The sequence below is a fragment of the Ranitomeya variabilis genome, chromosome 2 (assembly GCF_051348905.1).
Source record: "Ranitomeya variabilis isolate aRanVar5 chromosome 2, aRanVar5.hap1, whole genome shotgun sequence".
Lineage (NCBI taxonomy): Eukaryota > Metazoa > Chordata > Amphibia > Anura > Dendrobatidae > Ranitomeya > Ranitomeya variabilis.
In genome coordinates this window covers 253,920,494-253,945,574 of record NC_135233.1, presented here as the reverse complement: position 1 = coordinate 253,945,574, position 25,081 = coordinate 253,920,494, and the positions used below count along the sequence as shown (strand labels likewise).

General features: G+C 50.3%; 1 protein-coding gene across 1 annotated transcript in view; it reads left to right on the top strand.

The window, feature by feature from the left end:
- CFAP77 (cilia and flagella associated protein 77) overlaps positions 1-25,081 on the top strand; it is a 165,673-nt gene that overhangs the window by 126,547 nt on the left and 14,045 nt on the right. The window contains exons 4-5 of the mRNA XM_077284676.1: positions 2,724-2,829; positions 21,536-21,637. Coding sequence (XP_077140791.1) covers positions 2,724-2,829; positions 21,536-21,637 — 208 coding nt within the window. The remainder of the gene's footprint in view (positions 1-2,723; positions 2,830-21,535; positions 21,638-25,081) is intronic.

Here is a 25,081-nt window from a genome sequence, read left to right as displayed (position 1 = left end):
GTAGATTATCCCTGTGCAGTGACATCACCCCGGCTGTACGTTATCCCTGTGCTGTGACATCACCCCGGCTGTACATTATCCCTGTGCTGTGATATCACCCCGGCTGTACGTTATCCCTGTGCTGTGACATCACCCCGGCTGTATGTTATCCCTGTGCAGTGACATCACCCCGGCTGTACGTTATCCCTGTGCTGTGACATCACCCCGGCTGTACGTTATCCCTGTGCTGTGATATCACCCCGGCTGTACGTTATCCCTGTGCAGTGACATCACCCCGGCTGTACGTTATCCCTGTGCTGTGACATCACCCCGGCTGTATGTTATCCCTGTGCAGTGACATCACCCCGGCTGTATGTTATCCCTGTGCTGTGACATCACCCCGGCTGTACGTTATCCCTGTGCTGTGACATCACCCCGGCTGTACGTTATCCCTGTGCTGTGATATCACCCCGGCTGTATGTTATCCCTGTGCAGTGACATCACCCCGGCTGTACGTTATCCCTGTGCTGTGACATCACCCCGGCTGTACGTTATCCCTGTGCTGTGACATCACCCCGGCTGTACATTATCCCTGTGCTGTGATATCACCCCGGCTGTACGTTATCCCTGTGCTGTGACATCACCCCGGCTGTATGTTATCCCTGTGCAGTGACATCACCCCGGCTGTACGTTATCCCTGTGCTGTGACATCACCCCGGCTGTACGTTATCCCTGTGCTGTGATATCACCCCGGCTGTATGTTATCCCTGTGCTGTGACATCACCCCGGCTGTATGTTATCCCTGTGCTGTGACATCACCTCGGCTGTACGTTATACCTGTGCTGTGACATCACCCCGGCTGTATGTTATCCCTGTGCTGTGACATCACCTCGGCTGTACGTTATACCTGTGCTGTGATATCACCCCGGCTGTACGTTATCCCTGTGCTGTGATATCACCCCGGATGTACGCTATCCCTGTGCTGTGATATCACCCCGGCTGTACGTTATCCCTGTGCGGTGACATCACCCCGGCTGTATGTTATACCTGTGCTGTGACATCACCCCGGCTGTACGCTATCCCTGTGCTGTGACATCACCTCGGCTGTACGTTATCCCTGTGCGGTGACATCACCCCGGCTGTATGTTATACCTGTGCTGTGACATCACCCCGGCTGTACGCTATCCCTGTGCTGTGACATCACCTCGGCTGTACATTATCCCTGTGCTGTGACATCACCCTGGCTGTACGTTATACCTGTGCTGTGACATCACCCCAGCAGAACGTTATCTCTGTGCAGTAACATCACCCTGGATATATGTTATCCCTGTGCTGTGACATCACCCCATCTGTACGTTATCCCTGTGCAGTGACATCACCCCCTGCTGTACGTTATCCCTGTGCGGTGACATCACCCCGGCTGTACGTTATACTTGTGCGGTGACATCACCTTGCTTGTGCTGATTATGTTTTTCATGTCCTGAACTGCCTGGTGGAGTGGGGCCCTTTCTTACTTGTTGCACAGTAGTGTCATGATCATTAGTCTTGTGGGTCTATTGGTTTAGAGGCCTCTGGAGGACATTAATGTGAGGGGTTATACATGGGAATTAGCCCTTAGGACGTTGGTCTAGAGAAGCGTCCTCCTGGGGTGACTGTGAAACATGAAAGTGTGGAGCCCATAACATCTGCATTATGTCCAGTCCTGACTTAGCAGCTCGTCCCTTTACTCCACAGAGCAGGACCATCATCTGGTTTCTACAGATTATGGAGTGCTGCAGAGGGATGATTAATGCAGCCAATGTGGTTAAACACCAGCGAGCACAAAGGCTGCAGCTGATCCAACATGACAGCTGGTCACCAGCAGCTTAGTAGACAGCGCTGACATCGGGCATGTCTCTTGTGATGTGGGGTGGCTCTGTGGTGTACAAGCCGGGCCCCCCCTCCTTATCCGCATCATTAGGACTACACGGCTATAGATTATCTAACTGCTGTACATGCAGAGTGCAATGATTAACTAATAACAGCCACGGCGGGGGTGACACACACAGCCTGCTACATCCAACCACAGAAGAGACTCCATGAAAGGTCTCAGATCTAAGACAGAAGAGATGACCTCTATTGTAACAATATAATACTGCCACAGAGGTCACAGGGCGAGTAACAGAAGAGATGACCTCTATTGTAACAATATAATACTGCCACAGAGATCACAGGGCAAGTAACAATGTATCACTGAGTCCCAGAGTGTACAGAGTTCCGTAGCTTCAGATTTAAAGGACCTGAAGCTTATAATAGCTAAAAGTTTACAATGGCTGATAACGGAGAATAATTGTACTCACCTGTCCTACAGTCACCTCCCCTAGTAATGGCTTATAACAGGAAGTAATAGATTGTACTCACCTGTCGTATGGTCACATCTCCCCAGTAATGGCTGATAACAGGGGGTAATAGATTGTACTCACCTGTCCTACAGTCTCGTCCCCCCAGTAATGGCTGATAACAGGGAGTAATAGATTGATAGATTGTACTCACCTGTCCTATGGTCACATCTCCCCAGTAATAGCTGATAACCGAGAACATAAAAAAAAAAAAAGTCATGGCTCCTTGGTCATAAGTTGGTGTAACTGCTTTCGACCCCACCCTATTGCCCATTGGCCACGCCCTCTTGCCCGTTGGCCCGCTCTCTTGCCAGTCGGCCTCCGATATACGAGCTCCTTGGATCTGACTCCTCTCGTCTGTTTCAGGCCATCCACACCCATTTTCGACCTCATGGAGCACAAGTACCAGCGGCTTTGGCTCGAGCAGCAGCGACAAGCTAGTGAGGCCTTGCGCCTCCTGTCCAAAGAGAAGGTAGGTGACCGCCTGGGAGTATGCTGCTGTATGAGGGTACGGGTTACTATCTGCACCGCCGGCAGCGCAGCCCTGTAGTGAACATCACAAATCTTATTTCTATGCAAAGATTTGAAGCATAACATTTCAGGATTAAAGCCTGAGGCTGCACTACTGAGAGATTGACAGCATGGTTCCTGCCTAACAAATTGTGCCTAATGGCCACCCACACCAATATGTGCACCCTCTCTAGCTTTACCGGTAGCATGCGCGGTGATATGGATGGGCCTTAGGACTTAGAGTCTTAGTAGTGCAGCCTCAGGCCCTGGGCCTCGATATGCAATTGGTCATATCTTGGCCGAGAAGTAAGATCTGAAGAAGCGGTGTTCACATGTTTAATATGCAGTTAAAGGTCGTTTTCTTTAAGAAGAAAATTTGTCCACCCAGGTTTAGTTTTTGGGAAACCACATACCTCTAGATCTCCAGCCATCGCTCACTAGGGTCCTCCAGGGGCAGCACTGCCTGTAGCATTCAACTTTTGCTAGTAATGGAATCACAAAAGTGAGATCCTCGCCTACGAACTGAACATCCCCTTTAAGATCCCCTCCCCCACCCTGACTCCTATTACATAATAACAGCACTTTAGAGATATATTTTAACCAAATTGGTGTAATAAGTGTTAACCAGGATTAACGGTGGAGCGGTTAGGGGGATAAAGACGTTTTATGCCGGTCCGAGGCGTCTGGTAATATTTAAATAGCCCTTAAGAGCGGCCAATGACTGGTTTATATGGTAATGGCAGGAATAAGAGGCCGCTAATGGGATAATAAGCGATGGCTGTGGGAGTTTACGGCATCTGCAGATGATGCTTTATAGTTTGAGTGCAGGGAGGCTCGGCTTGTCTAATTAGCAGCAAATTTACTGCTGTCCTGTCAGGAGATTATATATGGCCGCAGGAGAATGGGGGGCATTCTTTAATATGACAAGAAGTGGGTTGTGTACAGAGCGGGGGAAGGGAGCAAACCCTCTAATGCAAGACCCCCAATCGCTAATATGGAGACGGCAAGATCACCAGTCACTGAACAGCCGAAAGTGGTCAAAGCTGATATGGCAAACCTAAAGCAGTGACCATATATATCTGTGTCTAGAGTTACATCCTGTAGTATACTCCAGAGCAGCACTCACTATTCTGCTGGTGCAGTCACTGTGTACATACACATACATTATATTACTTATCCTGTACCGATCCTGAGTTACATCCTGTATCTTTTTTTATTATAAAAGTACAAAACAAAACTTACAGGCAAAGCTTACAGACAAACTCAATAACAAAACAAATTATTCACAATCCCCAAAAGTCCAATGTCCAGCAGATTTATACAAACAAAATGTTCCTCCATTTCATTAATACCCCCCAGCAAGGGAAGAGACCTTAACCTATATCCTTTTTTTTCCCCTTCCTTTGTTCCTTTTTCCCCTCATACACACATACCCATGCATTTATCCCTATAAAAAGAAACAAAAGTCGGCCATCTGCCCTAAACAAAGTAAATAGGCCACCTGGCCGAAACTTAATCATATATTTTTATATATATTTTTATTTTATATATTTTTTTTATTTTATATATTTTTTTAATTTTTTTATTTTTTCCTCCTAAACTAAACCACCACCATTCCCCAAAGGTCCCACGAAAGTTTGTGGCCTATCACACCAGGTCCCACGAGAGTTTGTGGCCTATCACACCAGGTCCCACGAAAGTTTGTGGCCTTTCCTACACAGCAAGGTCCATAAAAGTTTATGGCCTTTTTTTTTTTTCTCTTGGCATCCCGCCGGACGTCCACTCTCCAAAACCCATCCCCCCAAGAAACACCCCACCCCACCTAAACTAAATCCCCCCTAAACGCATCATAGTACACATGTAATATATATATATACACAACCTTATAATAACATATATCAATACAACATAATAATAACCAGTACACACCATAATCATGACCAAAGAACAGGCCCAAGTTCGATGCTTGGAAGCCCTATACCCGGGTTACCAATTACAAAACAAAAATCTGTAAGTGAGGGTTACAGCCCACCACCAGGAACTGGAGACCATAGAGGCTCTCACCCTAATCTACCGCACATGACCTTGACCCTCCCTAACAACACAAAAGAGAAAACCCTGTCCCTATAGCCCTACCAATCTCTCCCTACCTGTCCCTCACTACCAACCTAATACTAACTACCTGTCCCTAAAGACACTCCCTCCCTGTCCCTACACATCTATCTGACCCTACAAAATAAAGATAAAAAGACTAACTCAACCCTATCACAGGCACACAGAACTTAAAGGTACCGTCACACTAAGCGACGCTGCAGCGATAGCGACAGCAATGCCGATCGCTGCAGCGTCGCTGTGTGGTCGCTGGAGAGCTGTCACACAGACCGCTCTCCAGCGACCAGCGATGCCGAGGTCCCCGGGTAACCAGGGTAAACATCGGGTTGCTAAGCGCAGGGCCGCGCTTAGTAACCCGATGTTTACCCTGGTTACCAGCGTAAAAGTTAAAAAAACAAACAGTACATGCTCACCTGCGCGTCCCCCAGCCTCTGCATCCTGACGCTGACTGAGCTCCGGCCCTAACAGCACAGCGGTGACGTCACCGCTGTGCTTTCACTTTCAGTTTAGGGCCGGCGCTTTAGTGTCAGGAAGCAGAGGCTGGGGGACGCGCAGGTGAGTATGTACTGTTTGTTTTTTTAACTTTTACGCTGGTAACCAGGGTAAACATCGGGTTACTAAGCGCGGCCCTGCGCTTAGTAACCCGATGTTTACCCTGGTTACCAGTGTAAAATATCGCTGGTATCGTCGCTTTTGCTGTCAAACACGGCGATACACGGCGACCTAGCGACCAAATAATGTGCAGACCTTCTAGCAGCGACCAGCAATTTCACAGCGGGATCCAGATCGCTGCTGCGTGTCAAATACAGCGATATCGCCATCCAGGTCGCTGCAACGTCACGGATTGCTGGCGATATCGCCTAGTGTGACGGTACCTTAACTCTCCCTAGGGCACATTAAAGGAGAAACCCCTCCATAGAAGAGAGGCCCACCCTGCACCCAGCCTCTCAAACTCCAGCAAGCGCACTTTTGCCAGGTCACCCAGGATGTTCCTAATCACCTCTTCCCTGGGGAGGACTTTCCGCTGAGTAGACACTAGACATCGTGCATTCCACGTGTGGAACCTAGTAACTAAACTAACTAAGAAAACAGTGCCCCGATCTCGGCAACCAAGGGACCTGAATGCCCCATAGGCCCACTCCGCATAGGAAAGACCTGCCAGCCTGGGCCAGCCAATGGAAGCACCCACCCTGCTGTAGACCTCTGTATTAAAGGGACACCGAAGCAGGAAATGCTCCATGCTTTCAAGCATACCGCCACACTCCTCACGGGGACAATCCCGGTCATCAGAGCATCTGCACTTCAGGTTGTCCCTCACATACAGCTTCCCATGGAAGCAGCGCCAAGCCAAGTCCCAAAACTTCAAGGGGATCCGCTTAGAGTTTAATAACCCGAGCCCCACCTCCATATCCCGGCTTGGGCAATCCCTGAGCACCAGGGGCTTCTGAAAGTGGGTCAACAGGACCCTATTGTCAAGAAACTTTCTCAACATGGTCCTGATCTCCCACACTCCCAGACCCCACCGACGGATCACCTTCAAAACCGGGGTAGCATAAGCCGGAAGATGCCCATGAGGTGTACGAAGGTCCTTTACCTGCCCTCCTGTCTCCCATTCCTGGAAGAAAGGCCGAAACCACCCCCTACAGGAGAATACCCACAGAGGAGCCCTCTCTAACCAGAGGTTGGCGATGTTTGCCTTAAGAAAGGTGTTTACTAGAAACACCACTGGGTTGAGCATACCCAACCCTCCTAGTCTCCTCGTGCGGTACGTGACCTCCCTCTTGATTAGGTTCAGCCTATTTCCCCATAATAATTGGAAAAACAGGCTGTAGACCTGTGTCCAAAGAGGCTCTGGCAAGATGCAGACGCTGCCCAAATATATTAGCAAAGGAAGCAAATAGCCCTTGGCAAGACTAACCCTTTCCCTTAGGGTCAAAGACCAACCCTTCCACTGATCCACCTTCTGGGCGGCAATCTTAAGACTGCCCTCCCAGTTTTGCTGGGGATAGTCCCCCGGGCCGAAACTGATGACTAATATTTTTGCTGTGGCCTGAGGCCCTGGAAGAGTGTCCGGGAGATCAAAACTTGGATCTCCCCCTCCCAGCCAGAGACTCTCACACTTGTCCCGGTTGATCATGGACCCGGATGCCACCGAGTAGCGTTCAACCTCAGAAATCACCCAATCTGCCTCCTCTCTCGAGGATACAAAAAGGGAAACATCGTCAGCATACGCCACTACCCTCAAGGCGGCCTCTGGCTCCGCCTGGTCCATCCTGACTCTCACCAACGGTCCACGCTCTACCCTCCTTAAAAGGGGGTCGATCGCAAACACGTATAACAGTGGGCTCAGAGGACAACCCTGGCGGACACCAGACCTCACCTCAAAAGGGTGTCTGACCCAGCCGTACACGAGCGGAAAAGTCTCTGCGCCATGGTATAAAACTCTCAACCAATCAACATACCTCCCAGGCAGACCATACCTCAGAAGGACGGACCAGAGGTACTCATGGTTAGCCTGGTGTAAGGACAGCAAGTACACCTTCCAGTGACCTGCCCTGCCCTGCTCCACTGCCTCCCGGACACCGAGCACAGCACTAAATGTACTGCGGCCTGAAACAGAGCAGTGCTGGGCCCCCGAAAGGAGCCGGGGCGCAAACTGCACCAACCGATTAAAAAGCACCTTTGCCAGAACCTTTCGGTCCGTATTGAGAAGCGCTATGGGACGCCAGTTCTCAATACGGGACGAGTCTTTACCCTTTGACAGGATAATCAGGGCTGACTTCCTCATTGAACTGGGCAGAATGTCCGAGGAGAGGCACTCATTAAACACCTCAGTCAAGAGGGGGACCAAAGAGTCCCTAAAAGTCTTGTAGAACTCGGATGTTAAGCCATCCGGACCGGGTGACTTTTTGGGCCGGAGCCCATCAATCGCCCGTCTCACTTCCTCTTCCCTGATTGCTTCTGACAAAACATGGAGAGGGGTCATCCCCTGGCTCAGGGATGGTTTCAGTCAGGAAAGCCGACATCTCATCCCGATCAGGATCCCTCCTCCCCAAGAGGTGGAAGTAGAAGGATCTGACCACCTCCAGAATCCCTGATTTGGATCTGTTCAGAAACCCCGTACTGTCAATCAGTCCTCTCACCATCTTACAATTCACTGACAACCTGCAGTTTCTGTAAGGGTCGGGCGAGCGGTACCTCCCGAAATCCCTCTCAAAAACCAAGGATGTGTGCCTATCATACTGGCACCCCTTGAGCAAGGTCTTCACCCTGGAGATTTCCTCTCGGTCCCCTCCAGTCGAGACGAGCTGCTCGAGCTTCCTCCCCAGCTCCCGATACAGGCGGTACCTGTTCAGGCCCCTGAGGCTCGAGAGCTGACGGAAGAACCTTGCGACCCTTCTTTTGAAGATCTCCCACCACTCAGACTTACTGCTACAAAGACCCAAGAGAGGTACCTGGCTCTGAAGAAATTCCTCAAAGGACTGTCTTACTTCCGCCTCTTCCAGAAGGGACGAATTCAGCTTCCATAGGCCTCTCCCTATCCGGGGGGTCTCTGTAACATTCAAAGTAAAGAAAATGAAACAGTGATCGGAGAACTCCACCTCAACAGCGGACACTGCAGAAGAGATGGCTTCCTCCTTTAAAAAAACCTATCTATCCTAGACCTACTGCTTCCCCTAAAAAAGGTGAAACCCCCGTGACCTGGGGTGTGCCGGATGTGGACATCCACCAGGCGAGCTTCGCTTACTATGCTATTCAAGGCTACGCTATTATAAGCCAGCCGGTCTCCGGGGCCTCCCCTATCACGGAGTCTGGTTACAGTATTAAAATCCCCACCGAAGACCACCTGCCGGCTCGTAAAAAGATAGGGCTTGATCCTCAGGAAGAGACATTTACGGTCCCACTTAGATTGCGGGCCATATATATTGATGAGCCGAAGCTCCTGTCCCCTCATGAAGACGTCAAGGACCAAACATCTCCCCATTTCTACCTCGATCACCCGTCTGCATTCCACCTCCGCGGTCTTAAAAAGGACCGCTACCCCGCTATACGGCTCGGCCGCAAGAGACCAGTATGAGGGCCCACTCCTCCATTCCCTCTTTGCTTTGTAGATGGACCCCATGTCCGTTAGTCTGGTCTCCTGCAAAAATAAAATATCAGCCTCAACCCGGGTGAAAAAATCAAAGGCCGTAAATCTAGCCATATCCGACTTTATGCTGGCGACATTAATCGACGCCAGTAGTAGGTAGTAGTAGTAGGTTCCGCCATCATGGGTGATTGAGTTAGATGGCCTGTTTTTTAACCGTACCCCCTGATTTCCTCTCCCCCTCTGAGGAAGAGCCCGACTCACCCCTCCTCTTTAAAGATACCGAGGTGTCCATATCCTCCTTTACAGCACTGGACTTCCCAGAAATAGATTCCTCACCCCTGGACCCCGAGGTAGTCCCCCCTCCAGAGGAGTATGAATCCCCCAGAGGACAGACCTCACCTCTCCCCGAAGGCACCCCAGATGTTGCGTCCGGTCCCTCACCCCCGACCTCCGACACAGCAGAGTCATCGAGGGCTTGGAACCGATTTGGAGAGGGGGATCAGAGGGGAGTCGGAGAGCCCTTCCATAGGCACCCTAGTGGCCAGGGGGGGGGCTTAGATTTTTTAGCCTTGTTCTTCCTCTTCTTCCGACTCTTACCGGTACGATTGTCACCAGTCTTTTTAGGCTGCTCTACCACCTCTTCATCCAGACTTTCATACTGGGAAGAGTTATCAGAAGCAGCCAACTCCTCCCTCTCCATCCTCCGGATCTCCGCGCTCACCGCCTTCTCCCCCAGGGCCTCAGAGGCTTCGGCTGCCGCCTCCAGAGTGGGGGGCAGTCATCACCCCAGATGCCTGAGGCTTATCCTGCCCTTACGGCTCCTCACCTGTTGCCACTGATGGGCAGATGTACCAGCCTCGCCTTTCCTCACTGACCCCTCAGCTCCCCTCACGCCTCCACCCTCAGCCCCAGCAGAAGTTGCACCACCGGGGACCCACCCTTAGCTCCCCCCTGCCGGGCCAGAAATGGTGCTGGAAAAGGAACGGGGGCAGCGGCTATACGGGTGACCTAGGTCACCACACAGGTGACACCTAATGTCACCACAGGCCACGGCAAGATGGCCTACCCCGTCACACAAGGCACATTTCTGCACCTTGCAGCCTGCTCTGAAGTGGCGGGGATCACCACACCTGTGGCAGACCTTCGGTTGCCCCTGGTAGAAGATCTGGATTCTGTCCCTCCCCAGAAATGCTGAGGAGGGGATGTGGGTGACCGTACCTCCTGAAACCTTCAACTTTACCATGAAGGTCCAGCCCCCTGACCAAATGCCAAACTCGTCCCTATTTTTTTTAGGGACCTCGGTGACTTCCCCATAACGGGAAAGCCACATCATTATGTCGACCCCAGAGAGGGACTCGTTACTTGTCAGAACGGTCACCCTCTTTACACTATTTTGGCGAGACACCGCCTGCACGGCAAAGTCTCGCCAGCCGGGCTCCCCCTTTGCCAGTTCGAAATTCGACCAGAAAAGCTCCAAGCCCTCTGGCCGAACAAAACTGACATCGAAGAAGGAGGTGCCAAATGGATGAATCAGGGCAAAGATGTCCGTCGCCCTGAAGTCCATCTTCAGAAGGAGCTCCACAACCCTCGCCCTTGGCGGGCACAATTCACTGCCCCTCCACCGAAGACGGACCACATTCCGCCTGGCCACCCCCTGCCCGGCTGTCGGGAGGGACCAAACCGTTTCCCCTTCCCTTTTATCTTGGAAGGCAGCCTGGCCGTGTCTATCCAGCCAAAAGGCCAAGTCCACCACTCTTCCCTCTACTTCGATCGTCCGTTCTCACTTTTTGAGGGCCTCCAGGAAATGGCGCCGCAAGACACTATCCCTGAGGTCCAGAGGCGAGGAAACCCCCTGACTAGACCCCGAGGCTCCAGCCACCACCCCTGAATAACTCAGAGAACCTGTGGCTGGGGGGGCAGATGGACCGGCCCCCTCCCCCCTTCTCCCACTACCATCAGACACTGTACTCACACTTGCCACCCTATTCACACTTGCCACCTTAGACGCACTGCCACTCGCATCCTCAACCATAGACACTTCCATACCCGCACCCTCCTCATCCACTCCATCAGTCACCCCACTCTCACTCACATGCACACTGGGGTCAATATTATTTTGTCTCACCTTTTGGGTACTTCCAGGTTCTGTTTCCCCTCTGCTACCGCCACCTACTGGTGGCATCTTCCCTGCTGGGGGGTTTGGCACACACAGCGCTTGTGTCCCTTTAAGGGTCGCGCTGCCATATGACTTAAGCAGCACAGCCTGACTTTGCACCACAGCAGGCACAGAGCTTCCTCCCTCACTGGCAGGTAGGAAGCCAGGTGCAGACCCACCTCCAGCTCCATCCTGCCTTGTCACCGGAGCCCCCACCGCAGGTAAGCCCCCAGACTCAGGGGACCCCGCCAGGCAGGCGCCCTTGCTGCTGTCTGCTGCAGCTGCAGTCCCTGCTCCATTGCTGACAGTAGCTAAGACCATTTTTTTTTCTTTTGCTTGGGAAGCCACGCCCCCAGCCTCCAGCCGCACAGCACAGCTATCCAAAGCTGCTCCTACATGGGCAGCAGGTGCTGAGGAGGCCACGCCCCCTGAGACTGGCCGCAGTGGGACCCCCAGAGCCGACCCAGAGCTGGATCCACCCCCAGGAATCCCCCCAGCGGTACCAGTCCCCTGGGGCACAGCGCCCCCCACCAATACACCCTGGGCCACAAACAGCCTGGCCACAGCAACTCCAGCAGCCGGCCCCAGGCTAGGCCACTCCCCCTCAGCATCCACCAGCGGCGGTGCCCCCAATGCAGGACACCCCGACTTCACCGCAGACCCCACCAGGGGAGCCCCCACCATTTTCTTTTTATGAGCCGGTTCTGCCGGAGCCGCAGGCCCCTCGCCCTTTACTTTACTAGGTGCCTGGGTCCCCAGAAGCGATCCAGTTTTAGCGGATCCGTAAGTGGGGGACCCGGACACCCCAGCGCTCACCGCCGGAGATGCGGTCCCGGCTGCCACTCTCTTGCCCACCTCTGGGCCACCTTCCACACCATGCTCCATATCAGACACATCACTACCCCCTCCGTTACCACAAACAGAAGCAGCACCCTGCATGTCATGGCCTGTAATCTCCCCGCTCCCTCGCTGCGGACCCACAACAGAGCCCGAGTCGGGGTGGGTAGCGGGTGCCGCACAGCGGGATCGGGGGCCCCAGAGAGGGGGACATACACATCTTTCTCCACAGTAGATGTTTTCTTCTTACTTTTCTTTGCCTTTCTCTTCATCCCCCTCCTGGTTGCCTCGTCCTCACAGATCTCATCACCGAACCTCAGCTGGTTAAAACGGACCGGGGACTCGATCTGCCGGATCTGCTGCATGATGAGGCAGCCCCCCTCGCTGCTACTACCACCATCCTCATCCTCCCCCTCGCTCCCGCTGTCCCCTGAAGGGCCGGAATCTGACGGGAGAGCCACCTGCTCAGGGGCTATCTTGCTATGCGACGCCTGGAGATCTCTTACCAGGCCACCAGGCGGTGGGTAGGGCGCGACCTCCTCCTCGCATTCCTCTTCCTCATCATCCTCCTCCACCACCTGGCCGGAGCTCCGTGACCCCTCCGGAGCCCCACCGGTCATGGCTCTGAACCGGTCGTCATTTTCCAACTTTTCACGGAAGGGCCCGCTGCCATCCAGGATCTCACACCTCCGGCTTTCCAGGTCTTGTATGGATTTTTTTATCTTCTTGACCGCGGCGGATAGCTCGGCCTTCTTATTGCCGGAGGCCCTGTCAGACCTCTCCTTAGCTACCCTGAACTCCCCCCAGAGGGATTTTAGCTTCCTTGAGGCGTCCTCATACTCGCAGAGGTGCGCATGGATGCGTGAACCATAGCCCACGGCGGATTCTCTAGCCGCCTTAGTACCCCAACCAAGGGGCACCGCTGCAGCACCCCTGCTCGTACTAGGCCTACCTCCGGGGGAAGGAGCCGCCGCGGCCTCAGGGGTCCTACGGGTCTTCATACTGGATCCCTTGCCTGATCCTTGGCCAGATCTTGTGGTCCTAGCCGGAGTTGGAGTCCTCCCACCCCCCGCTGGCTTGGACCGGGAGGTGGGAGCCGGGGGCCCAGCCCCGGAGGCCAGTCCCAAAATGAGCCTGGAAGGGGGCAGACAAAAAGTCCTGGATGAAAAACTTTACCTCCCTTCCCAGGAGCTCTCTCTAGGTAGCACACAGAGCACACGGCAAGCAGGCTCCGCCTCTTCCTCTATGACACTCCAGAGCTGCACTCACTATTCTGCTGGTGCAGTCACTGTGTACATACACATACATTATATTACTTATCCTGTACTGATCCTCAGTTACATCCTGTATTTTCCTCCAGAGCTGCAATCACTATTCTGCTGGTGCAGTCACTGTGTACATACATTACATTACATTACTGATCCTGAGTTACATCTTGTATTATCCTCCAGAGCTGCACTCACTATTCTGCTGGTGCAGTCACTGTGTACATACACATACATTATATTACTTATCCTGTACTGATCCTGAGTTACATCCTGTATTTTCCTCCAGAGCTGCAATCACTATTCTGCTGGTGCAGTCACTCTGTACATACATTACATTACTGATCCTGAGTTACATCTTGTATTATCCTCCAGAGCTGCACTCACTATTCTGCTGGTGCAGTCACTGAGCACATACAATACATTACATTACTGATCCTGTACTGATCCTGAGTTACATCCTGTATTATACTCCAGAGCTACACTCACTATTCTGCTGGTGCAGTCACTGTGTACATACATTACATTGCTTATCCTGTACTGATCCTGAGTTACATCCTGTATTATACTCCAGAGCTGCACTCACTATTCTGCTGGTACAGTCACTGTGTACATACATTACATTACTGATCCTGTATTGACCCTTCATTGATCCTGTGTACACAGTTACTCCTACAACATGATAGTGAGTGCAGCTCTAAGGTATAATACAGAATGTAACTCAGGAACAGTAATGTATGCACACAGTGAGTGCAGCTCTGGAGTATAATCCAGGATGTAAGTCAGCAGCAGTACAAGATCAGTAATGTAATGTACACAGTCACTGCACTAGCAGAATAGTGACTGCAGCTCTGGAGTATAATACAGGATGTAACTCAGGATCAGTAATGTAATGTATGTACACAGTGACTGCACCAGCAGAATAGTGAATGCAGCTCTGGGGTATAATACAGAATGTAACTCAGGATCAGTAATGTATGTACAGAGTGACTGCACCAGCAGAATAGTGAATGCAGCTCTGGGGTATAATACAGGATGTAACTCAGGATCAGTACAGGATCAGTAATGTAATGTATGTACACAGTGACTGCACCAGCCGAATAGTGAGTGCAGCTCTGGGGTATAATACAGGATGTAACTCAGGATCAGTACAGGATCAATAATGTAATGTATGTACACTGTACAGAGTGACTGCACCAGCAGAATAGTGAGTGCAGCTCTGGAGTATAATACAGGATCAGTAATGTAATGTATGTACACAGTGCCTGCACCAGCAGAATAGTGAGTGCAGCTCTGGAGTATAATACAGGATGTAACTCTCTCTCTCTCCTCCCTCTCACAGACATAAGTTCCCTACACAATGCGGATGACGCTGCCGCTCTATATAACACCACAATAGCTGCAGCTTTGGAATCTCTTGCCCCTCACACATACCAAAGCTCGCAAAATCAACAGACAGCCCTGGCACACCAGCCTGACCAAAGAACTGAGGCAAGTTTCCAGGGCTGCAGAGTGGAGATGGAAAAGATCCCACTCCAATGAGCACTTTATCACATTCAAACAGTCCCTCACTACTTTCAAGACCACACTCGCCACAGCTAAACAAACCTACATCTCATCTCTCATATCCTCCCTGTCTCACAACCCTAAACAGTTATTCAACACCTTCAATTCTCTCCTCCGTCCCCCAGCACCTCCTCCCTCCCCACTCATCTCAGCTGAAGTCTTTGCCTCATTTTTTAAGCAGAAGATTGAGAACATCAGAGACAGTTTAAGTCGACAACTCCCAGAGCCCTTCCTCCCAACTACCGAGCCCTCCACCTCCAAAACCAACTTCTCCACCATTACAGAAGATCGACTCTCCACTCTACTCTCAAGATCGCATCTCACCACCTGTGCACTTGACCCTATCCCTTCCCACTTCATCCCAAACCTCGCCACAGTCTTCATCCCAACCCTAACCCATCTCTTCAACCTATCACTAACAACTGGTGTTTTCCCCTCAAGCTTTAAACATGCCTCAATCACACCTATCCTCAAAAAGCCCTCTCTTGACCCATCTTCTGTATCTAGCTATCGCCCTATATCACTTCTCCCCTATGCCTCAAAACTACTGGAACAACACGTCCATCTTGAACTGTCCTCCCATCTATCTTCCTGCTCCCTTTTCGACCGCTTACAATCAGGCTTCCGGTCACACCACTCCACTGAAACTGCCCTAACTAAGGTCACCAATGACCTATTAACCGCCAAGAGCAAGCGACACTATTCTATCCTCCTCCTCCTGGACCTGTCCTCTGCCTTTGACACAGTGGACCATTCCCTATTACTACAGACCCTCTCATCCCTTGGCATCACAGCCTTGGCCCTATCCTGGATCTCGTCATACCTAACTGACCGAACATTCACCGTCTCCCATTCACACGCCACCTCCTCACCTCGCCCCCTATCTGTCGGAGTCCCGCAAGGTTCAGTTCTAGGGCCCCTGCTCTTCTCCATTTACTCCTTTGGCCTGGGACAGTTCACAGAATCTCACGGTTTTCAGTATCATCTCTATGCTGATGACACACAGACAGGGCTGGCACCAGGTTTTTGAGGGCTCCAGGCGAAAGAGTCTCAGTGGCCCCCCCTTTAACACATACCCCGATTTATGATGCACAGATACGGCAGAGAAATATATAGTACAATGCCAGATTTCACTTCTTACATGAGTGACAGCTATTGTAAATTCTGCAGTGTATATATACAGGACAGGAGGAGTGGTACTGTGCAGTGTATATATACAAGACAGGAGGAGCGGTACTTTGCAATGTATATATACAGGAGGAGTGGTACTGTGCAGTGTATATACAGGACAGGAGGAGTGGTACTGTGCAGTGTATATACACAGGACAGGAGGAGTGGTACTGTGCAGTGTGTATATACAGGGGGAGAGGAGCTGTGCAGTGTATATATACAGGGGGAGAGGAGCTGTGCAGTGTATATATACAGGAGGAAAGGTGCTGTGCAGTGTATATATACAGGAGGATAGTTACTGTGCAGTGTATATATACAGGAGGAGAGGTGCTGTGCAGTGTATATATACAGGAGAGGTGCTGTGCAGTGTATATACACAGGAGGAAAGGTGCTGTGCAGTGTATATATACCGGAGGAAAGGTGCTGTGCAGTGTATATATACAGGAGGAAAGGTCCTGCACAGTGTATATATACAGGAGGAAAGGTGCTGTGCAGTGTATATATACAGGAGGAAAGGTGCTGTGCAGTGTATATATACAGGAAAGGTGCTGTGCAGTATATATATACAGGGTGAGTGGTACTGTACAGTGTATATACTTCAGCATCTCAGCTGCAACCTGCAGCCACCTAGCTCACCCAGAACCCCAGAATACAGCGATACCATTGCACTCACTCAGGTGCCGGTAGGAGCTCCTCCGGATTCTGCCTGATAAGTTCAGCACTGCAGCCAGGGGCGGGAGAGCAGAGCAGGAGAACGTGCTCTCTCCGCCCACAAACAGTCACGCTGGCTGGATTCTCTTAACCGCTATGTGCCTGGCTGCACTGAGTGAGAAGATGCTTGTGCCAGCTGTATCTATGACAGCGTGAGTGGGCCCCCCCGTCTCGCCAGGGCGCCGACACTTGCCCGGGTGCTGACGCCGGCCCTGCACACAGATCTAAATCTCTGGACCAGATATCTTCACCCTACTAACCAGAATCCCTCAATGTCTGTCTGCTATTTCATCCTTCTTCTCCTCTAGATTTCTAAAACTTAACCTGGACAAAACAGAATTCATTGTCTTTCCCCCATCTCACGCGATCCTCCCCCCCCCCCCCCCAACGAACCTATTCATTACAGTAAGCGGCTGCCCACTCTCCCCAGTCCCACAAGCTCGCTGTCTCGGGGTAACCCTTGACACTGATCTCTCCTTCAAACCGCATATCCAAGCCCTTTCCACTTCCTGCCGCCTTCAACTCAAAAATATTTCACGGATCCGTACATTCCTAAACCAAGAATCTGCAAAAACCCTAGTCTATGCCCTCATCATCTGCCGCCTCGACTACTGTAACCTTCTGCTCTGTGGCCTCCCCTCGAACACTCTCGCACCCCTCCAATCTATTCTAAACTCAGCTGCCCGACTAATCCACCTGTCCCTCCGTTATTCCCCGGCCCCTCCCCTCTGTCAATCCCTTCACTGGCTCCCCATTACCCAGAGACTCCAGTATAAAACCCTAAGCATGACATACAAAGCCATCCACAACCTGTCTCCTCCATACATCTGTGACCTCGTCTCCCGTTGCTTTCCTGCACTCAACCTCCGATCCTCACAAGATCTCCTTCTCTACTCCCCTCTTATTTCCTCTTCCCACAATCACATACAAGATTTCTCTCGCGCATCACCCCTACTCTGGAACTCTCTACCACAACATATCAGACTTTCACCTACCATCGAAACCTTCAAAAAGAACCTGAAGACCCACCTCTTCCGGCAAGCCTACAACCTGCAGTAATCACCAATCGACCAAACCACTGCACGACCAGCTCTACCCTCGCCTACTCTATTCTCACCCATCCTTTGTAGATTGTGAGCCCTAGCGGGCAGGGTCCTCTCTCCTCCTGTACCAGTTGTGAATTGTATTGTTCAAGATTATTGTACCTGTTTTTTATTATGTATACCCCTCCTCACATGTAAACCGCCATGGAATAAATGGCACTATAATAATAAATAATAATAATAATAATAATAACTCCGGATCAGTACAGGATAGGTAATGTATGTACAGAGTGACTGCACCAGCAGAATAGTGAGTGCAGCTCTGGGGTATAATGCAGAATGTAACTCAGGATCAGTACAGGATCAGTAATGTAATGTATGTACACAGTGACTGCACCAGCAGAATAGTGAGTGCAGCTCTGGAGTATAATACATGATGTAACTCAGGATCAGTACAGGATCAGTAATGTAATGTATGTACACAGTGACTGCACCAGTAGAATAGTGAGTGCAGCTCTGGGGTATAATACTGGATGTAACTCAGGATCAGTAATGTAATGTATGTACACAGTGACTGCACCAGCAGAATAGTGAGTGCAGCTTCGGGGTATAATACAGGATGTACACTATGTGTTTAGTGCCGCACAGGTTGCAGGTGACAATGTGAGAGATTCCAAAAGATGGTAACAAATTGCAAGCTTTCGAGACTACACAGGTCTCTTCATCAGGCAAAGACTAAAAGAAATTCTGAAGAATCACATATTTATGCACAACATAGCACCAAAAAAAAAAAAAAAAACATGGATAAGACAGGTGATGTGAAGCAGAATTACCATGAGTGATAAACAGTTATGTCCATAAATATTGGACCAGTTCTTAGATAAGGAATGTTTTATTGTCCTCTGAGTGGGGTCTGGTTCTGTTTTGATGACCCCTCATAGTCTGAGGGGCAAGTTCCTTAGTTGATGTAAAAAGACATAAATCCATGCGACACATTCATTCCTGCAGTGAGACTGTCAAAGGTCGTCATCTACTATATAATTGTCTAAGGGTCACTTCCGTCTGTCTGTCTGTCTTTCTGTCTGTCTGTCACGGATATTCATTGGTCGCGGCCTCTGTCTGTCATGGAATCCAAGTCGCTGATTGGTCTTGCCAGCTGCTTGTCATGGCTGCCGCGACCAATCAGCGACGGCCACAGTCTGATTAGTCCCTCCCTACTCCCCTGCAGTCAGTGCCCGGCGCCCGCTCCATACTCCCCGCAGTCAGTTGCCCGCTCCATAATCCCCTCCAGTCACCGCTCACACAGGGTTAATGCCAGCGGTAACGGACCGCGTTATGCCGCGGGTAACTCACTCCGTTACTGCCGCTATTAACCCTGTGTGACCAAGTTTTTACTATTGATGCTGCCTATGCAGCATCAATAGTAAAAAGATCTAATGATAAAAATAATAAAAAAAATAAAAAGTCATTATATACTCACCTTCCGCCACCTTTCCCGCTCCTCGCGACGCTCCGGTGACCGCTCCATGCAAGCGTCAGGTTCCGGTGCCAAGGATGGTATGCGAGAAGGACCTGCCATGATATCACGATCATGTGACCGCGACGTCATCACAGGTCCTGCGAGAGGGACCTTCCATTTAATAAAGCTTGTTTGATCCATTATAACTTCTGGTGGTGTGCATACAGTATAGTGGCTCTACTTTTCTTGTTCATTATCTGCTCTGCGTATTAGCCATTGTTTTGCACCCCCAGTATATATTTATTTATTTGATATCATTGTGGTGCGCCAACCTATTTTTTCTATTATGAAGGACCTTCCATGACGTCACGGTCATGTGACCGCGACGTCATCACAGGTCCTGCGCTCATACCAACCCTGGGACCGGAAGCTGCCGCGTGCACCGCACACAGGGCCAGGACTTCAACGGGCCTTCGGAAGGTGAGTATATGTTTATTTTTTATTTTAAGTCTGTATACTACGTGGCTGTTGTGAATTCTGCTTTTGGGTTCCCTCTGGTGGTGGTAGGTGGTAATGCAGTTGTCCCTGAGTTGCAGTCCTGGTCAGGTGTTTCTGCTGATTGCAGTTCTGACTGGGGTATTTAGGTGTGCAGGATTCATTAGTCCTTGCCAGTTGTCAATTGTTGTTGGGAGGTGTTGGACCTCTGCCTGGTTCCTCCTGCCTTTCTGCCAAATCAGCAAAGATAAGTATCAGTATTTTCTCAGTCTTGTTGGATTCTCTGGGGTTGCAGATATTCATTCCACGTCTTTAGTTAGATTGTGGAATTTTTTGTATTATCTGCTGTGGATATTTTTTGAAGGGTTTTAATACTGACCGCTTAGTATTCTGTCCTATTCTTTCCTATTTAGCTAGAGTGGCCTCTTTTGCTAAATCTTGTTTTCTGCCTGCGTGTGTCTTTTCTTCTCCTACTCACAGTCAATATTCGTGGGGGCTGCCTATCCTTTGGGGTTCTGCTCTGAGGCAAGGTAGTATTCCTATTTCCATCTATAGGGGTATTTAGTCCTCCGGCTGTGTCGAGGTGTCTAGGGTTTGTTAGGCACACCCCACGGCTACTTCTAGTTGCGGCGTTAGTTCAGGATCTGCGGTCAGTATAGTTTCCACCTACTCCAGAGAAAGTTTCATGCGGCTCCAAGGTCACCGGATCATAACAGTACAACTGGCAAGGACTAATGAATCCTGCACACCTAAATACCCCAGTCAGAACTGCAATCAGCAGAAACACCTGACCAGGACTGCAACTCAGGGACAACTGCATTACCACCTACCACCACCGGAGGGAACCCAAAAGCAGAATTCACAACAGTGGCTCTGTGCTGTATACTCCGTCGCTGTGCAATATACTATGTACGTGACTGGGCAATATACTACGTGGCTAGGCAATATACTACGTGGCTGGGCAATATACTACGTGGCTGGGCAATATACTATGTGGCTGGGCAATATACTACGTGACTGGGCAATATATTACGTGGCTGGCCAATATACTATGTGGCTGGCCAATATACTATGTGGCTGGGAAATATACTACGTGGCTGGACAATATACTACGTGGCTGGGCAATATACTACGTGGCTGGGCAATATACTACGTGACTGGGCAATATACTACGTGGCTGGCATAATATACTATGTGACTGGGCAATATACTACGTGACTGGCCAATATACTACGTGGCTGGGTAATATACTACGTGGACATGCATATTCTAGAATACCCGATGCGTTTGAATCGGGCCACCATCTAGTCAGTTTATATTCCTATACTCTTCTGTCTCTCTTTGATTTGAAGCTACCTTTTAACACAAGTAATTTCATGTCCATAATGTTATGATTTGGGAGACAAAAATGTATTGCCACAGAGACAGAGGGACCTGTGTAGTCTCGAAAGCTTGCAATTTACCATCTTTTCAGTTAGCCATTAAAAGGTATCAACCACTGAGGACTCTCAATTCTAAATATTTTTCCAACTACTGGCTAACACGGTATCAAGATATATACCTTTCCTGTGAGATGTTCCAGTAATTTTGGGGAATTGCCCTTTATGCCATTCCCTTCCATGCTGCAGTATATCGGTGATTGTGAACACTGGGATGTACATGCCCCGGTATTGACATGTAGCAGTAAAGGTGGGTGCTGTGGCCATGGGTCAAATTGGTGCCCAGGATTTTCCTCCTGACTTCTGACCTATTATCTCCTCCTCAGATCCGGCAGCGGAAGGTTCAGGACACGAGAACCACAATGCTCAGGAGGTACCAGCCCCCTATGGACCCCGCTCCTCTTTGGAAGCTGCCTCAGTTTGAAAAGGTTTGTGGAAATTTGCCACTTTCATTAGAAAGTTGTAAGTGGCTCGTTTTGCTCTAGTATTGTAGTCTCATGACCTCTGCTTGCTGTCACTGAATGAGAAAATCTCTGGGTTACATCTAGAGGTTGGAAACCTGCACTGATACATTGTAAGAAGCTCCATCAGCCCCTCAGTGTCCTTGCTCCTTTCACCTCCTCTACGACTGATCCGTGCGTCAGTAAGACTCGTACTCCATCAGTGAAATCTGGTTGTCTGTAGCAGCCAGGATCAAGCTGACAGACACGACACCTTCCGAGCGGCTGCCCATAAACCCGAGCTGTCATCTATCCCACGAGGTTTTCCTGCCGCTTCCCTTCATGACAGAGCTGACACTGACAGCCCTGTCCTGTCATGATAAAGGAGGCCTCCGCTGCCAGGAACCTTCTTCCACCTTGATCCGCTCCATTAACATATGTCAGCGATCATTTATGTGCCCCTGAGATGCCGCCACCGCTGCGGCTTCTGCTCCGAACAGAGGCGGACAGATTGAGGGAGTCTGCAGGGGGCAGATGTCAGCGCCAGTGATCCTCACCCTGCTCCTCTACATCTATGCATCTCTGTGATGTATGTGTCTGCCAGGCGGGTGAAGAAACGCCATTCACACAGAGGACGGGCACAGAGACGGCCCTTCACACAGAGGACGGGCACAGAGACGGCCCTTCACACAGAGGACGGGCACCGAGACGGCCCTTCACACAGAGGACGGGCACCGAGACGGCCCTTCACACAGAGGACGGGCACCGAGACGGCCCTTCACACAGAGGACGGGCACCGAGACGGCCCTTCGCACAGAGGACGGGCACCGAGACGGCCCTTCGCACAGAGGACGGGCACCGAGACGGCCCTTCGCACAGAGGACGGGCACCGAGACGGCCCTTCGCACAGAGGACGGGCACCGAGACGGCCCTTCGCACAGAGGACGGGCACCGAGACGGCCCTTCGCACAGAGGACGGGCACCGAGACGGCCCTTCGCACAGAGGACGGGCACCGAGACGGCCCTTCGCACAGAGGACGGGCACCGAGACGGCCCTTCGCACAGAGGACGGGCACCGAGACGGCCCTTCGCACAGAGGACGGGCACCGAGACGGCCCTTCGCACAGAGGACGGGCACCGAGACGGCCCTTCGCACAGAGGACGGGCACAGAGACGGCCCTTCGCACAGAGGACGGGCACAGAGACGGCCCTTCGCACAGAGGACGGGCACAGAGACGGCCCTTCGCACAGAGGACGGGCACAGAGACGGCCCTTCGCACAGAGGACGGGCACAGAGACGGCCCTTCACACAGAGGACGGGCATAGAGACTGCCATTCACACAGAGGACGGGCACAGATTTGGCCCTTCGCACAGAGGACGGGCACAGAGACGGCCCTTCACACAGAGGACGGGTACAGAGACGGCCCTTCACACAGAGGACGGGCACAGAGGCTGCCATTCACACAGAGGAAGAGCTCACCCAGCCCTCTATCTATAAAATGTCAATTCCTCATTTTTAAGATCTCTGCTTGCTGTTAGTGAATGGAGACAATCATTTTTATAGTCAAAGATTGCAAACTTATTTCACTGACATCAATCAATAATTGAATATAACGGGGAATTGAATCTAAATTGCAGCTAGAGGGTCTAATGAATCAGGGAGGAAGCTTGGAAGTAGTTTTCAACTTATGCAAATAAGCTCATGACAACACCCTCCCCTTTAAGGGGGCCCTTCTCTATGTCCCTGATCACTTGCCCCACCGCCCTGTAGGATTCCACTTTCCATACCATACTGTATGTGGCTTTAGATCAGTGTTGCATGGTGTAACCCCTGGTACCACTACATACACACTTGAGCACTCATCACTTGATCTTTCAGTTTTGGATGTGGTTGCCCTTTTAAGTTGTTCCTCTCCATGGAATCCGGATCTTTTAGGGGTGGAGAGGATGGCGCCACCGATGTCAGTGTATGAAGAGTTATTATCAATTCTGTAACAGCACATCTGTCCATCTGCATCACTCGCTTCCTCCAGACATCCCTGCTAGATTATGCGTCTCCTGGTGAAAAATATCTCACAAGTCACAAATGATCAGACATGGAATAACGTGGGCACCATACACTATGGCGACTTAGCCCAAAGCAGCTGATCCATTGGCATTTGGATCCGTGGGGCCCAGCGGATTTTGTATTTTACCTGGAAAATTTCTGCTGTTAATAATGAGTTTACATTTATAGTGCACATTGTGGCAGGTTGGATGATACCCACCAACCCACACAGTGTGCCATACAGCACCCAGTAATATTAGTGCTGCCATATAGCTATAGTAATACTAGTACCGCCATATACCACCCAATAATACAGCCATATAGCTCTCGGTAATATGAGTACCGCCATATACCACCCAATAATGCAGCCATATAGCTTTTGGTAATATGAGTACTGCCATATACCACCCAATAATACAGCTATATATCTCTCAGTAATATGTGTACTGCCATATACCATCCAATAATACAGCCATATAGCTCTCGGCAATATGAGTACCGCCATATACCACCCAATAATACAGCTATATAGCTCACGTAATAAGAATACCACCATATACCACCCAATAATACAGCTATATAGCTCTTGGTAATATGAGTACCACCATATACCACCCAGTAATACAGCCATATAGCTCTCAGTAATATGAGTACCGCCATCTACCACCCAATAATGTAGCCATATAGCTCTCAGTAATATGAGTACCGCCATATACCACCCAATAATGCAGCCATATCTCTCGGTAATATGATTACCGCCATATAGCTTCAGTAATACTAGTACCGCCATATACCACCCAATAATGCAGCCATATCTCTCAGTAATATGAGTACCGCCATATACCACTCAATAATACAGCCATATAGCTCTCGGTAATATGAATACCGCCATATACCACCCAATAATGCAGCCATATAGCTTTTGGTAATATGAGTACAGCCATATACCACCCAATAATGCAGCCATATCTCTCAGTAATATGAATATCACCATAAAGCTCTCGGTAATATGAATACCGCCATATACCACCCAATAATACAGCCATATAGCTTTTGGTAATATGAGTACTGCCATATACCACCCAATAATGCAGCCATATCTCTCAGTAATATGAATACCACCATAAAGCTCTCGGTAATACGAGTACCGCCATATACCACCCAATAATACAGCCATATAGCTTTTGGTAATATGAGTACTGCCATACACCACCCAATAATACAGCTATATATCTCTCAGTAATATGTGTACTGCCATATACCATCCAATAATACAGCCATATAGCTCTCGGTAATATGGGTACTGCCATATACCACCCAATAATACAGCCATATAGCTCTCAGTAATTAATATGAGTACTGCCATATACCACCCAATAATACA